At 40.1% G+C, this 764-nt stretch overlaps 1 protein-coding gene across 1 annotated transcript; it reads left to right on the forward strand.

The window, feature by feature from the left end:
• Nucleotides 1–8: 8 nt before the first annotated feature.
• LOC103679858 (olfactory receptor 6C2-like) lies at nt 9–509 on the forward strand (the record flags this gene model as incomplete). The annotated part of the gene is made up of 1 exon (XM_008709389.1): nt 9–509. A coding segment is annotated over one exon (501 nt), but the record flags the coding sequence as incomplete, so codon positions are not given.
• Between the last annotated feature and the right edge of the window lie 255 nt (nt 510–764).

Here is a 764-nt window from a genome sequence, read left to right on the forward strand (position 1 = left end):
TTGGATGTTACGTGATTGCTCTAATCATCGTCATCCCGCCATTTGGCATGGGCTTTCAGCTCAAGTTTTGTGACTCCAATGTCATAGATCACTTTGGCTGTGATGCTGCTCCCATCCTGAAGATTACCTGCTCAGACACAGAGCTTATAGAGCGATTTGTCTTGGTCCTGGCTGTGCTGACCCTCGTTTTCACCCTGGTGTGTGTAATTCTGTCTTATACATACATCGTCAGGACCATTCTCAGATTCCCTTCTGCCCAGCAAAGGAAAAAGGCTTTTTCTACGTGTTCTTCCCATATAATTGTGGTTTCTATCACTTATGGAAGCTGCATCTTTATCTATATCAAACCTCATGCAAAAGAAGGGGTTGCTATTAATAAGGTGGTGCCAGTGCTTACCACCTCAGTTGCCCCAGTGATGAACCCCTTCATTTATACTCTGAGGAACAAGCAAGTGGTACAAGCTTTCAAAGACATGATCAAAAGGACTGCATCTATCTCAAAGAACTAAAGGACTAGTGAGGGCAGAATGACAAATTACAAAAGAATTTCTGATCTCCATTTTATTTTTCCCTAACTGTGTATTGTTCATAGTTTTACATATATCACAACCCCATTCTGTTACACCCAGTGCCCACTACTGATGCACACATTAATTTTTTAGCTCAATCTATTCCCAGAAATACATGGGAATAAATATGCAGTAAATACTTATAACAATATACCTGTTATTACTTGCAGAACCAAGAAATTAGACAGTATGAAT

The sequence above is a fragment of the Ursus maritimus genome, unplaced genomic scaffold (genome assembly GCF_017311325.1).
Source record: "Ursus maritimus isolate PB19 unplaced genomic scaffold, ASM1731132v1 scaffold_1577, whole genome shotgun sequence".
In the NCBI taxonomy this organism is placed as follows: Eukaryota; Metazoa; Chordata; class Mammalia; order Carnivora; family Ursidae; genus Ursus; species Ursus maritimus.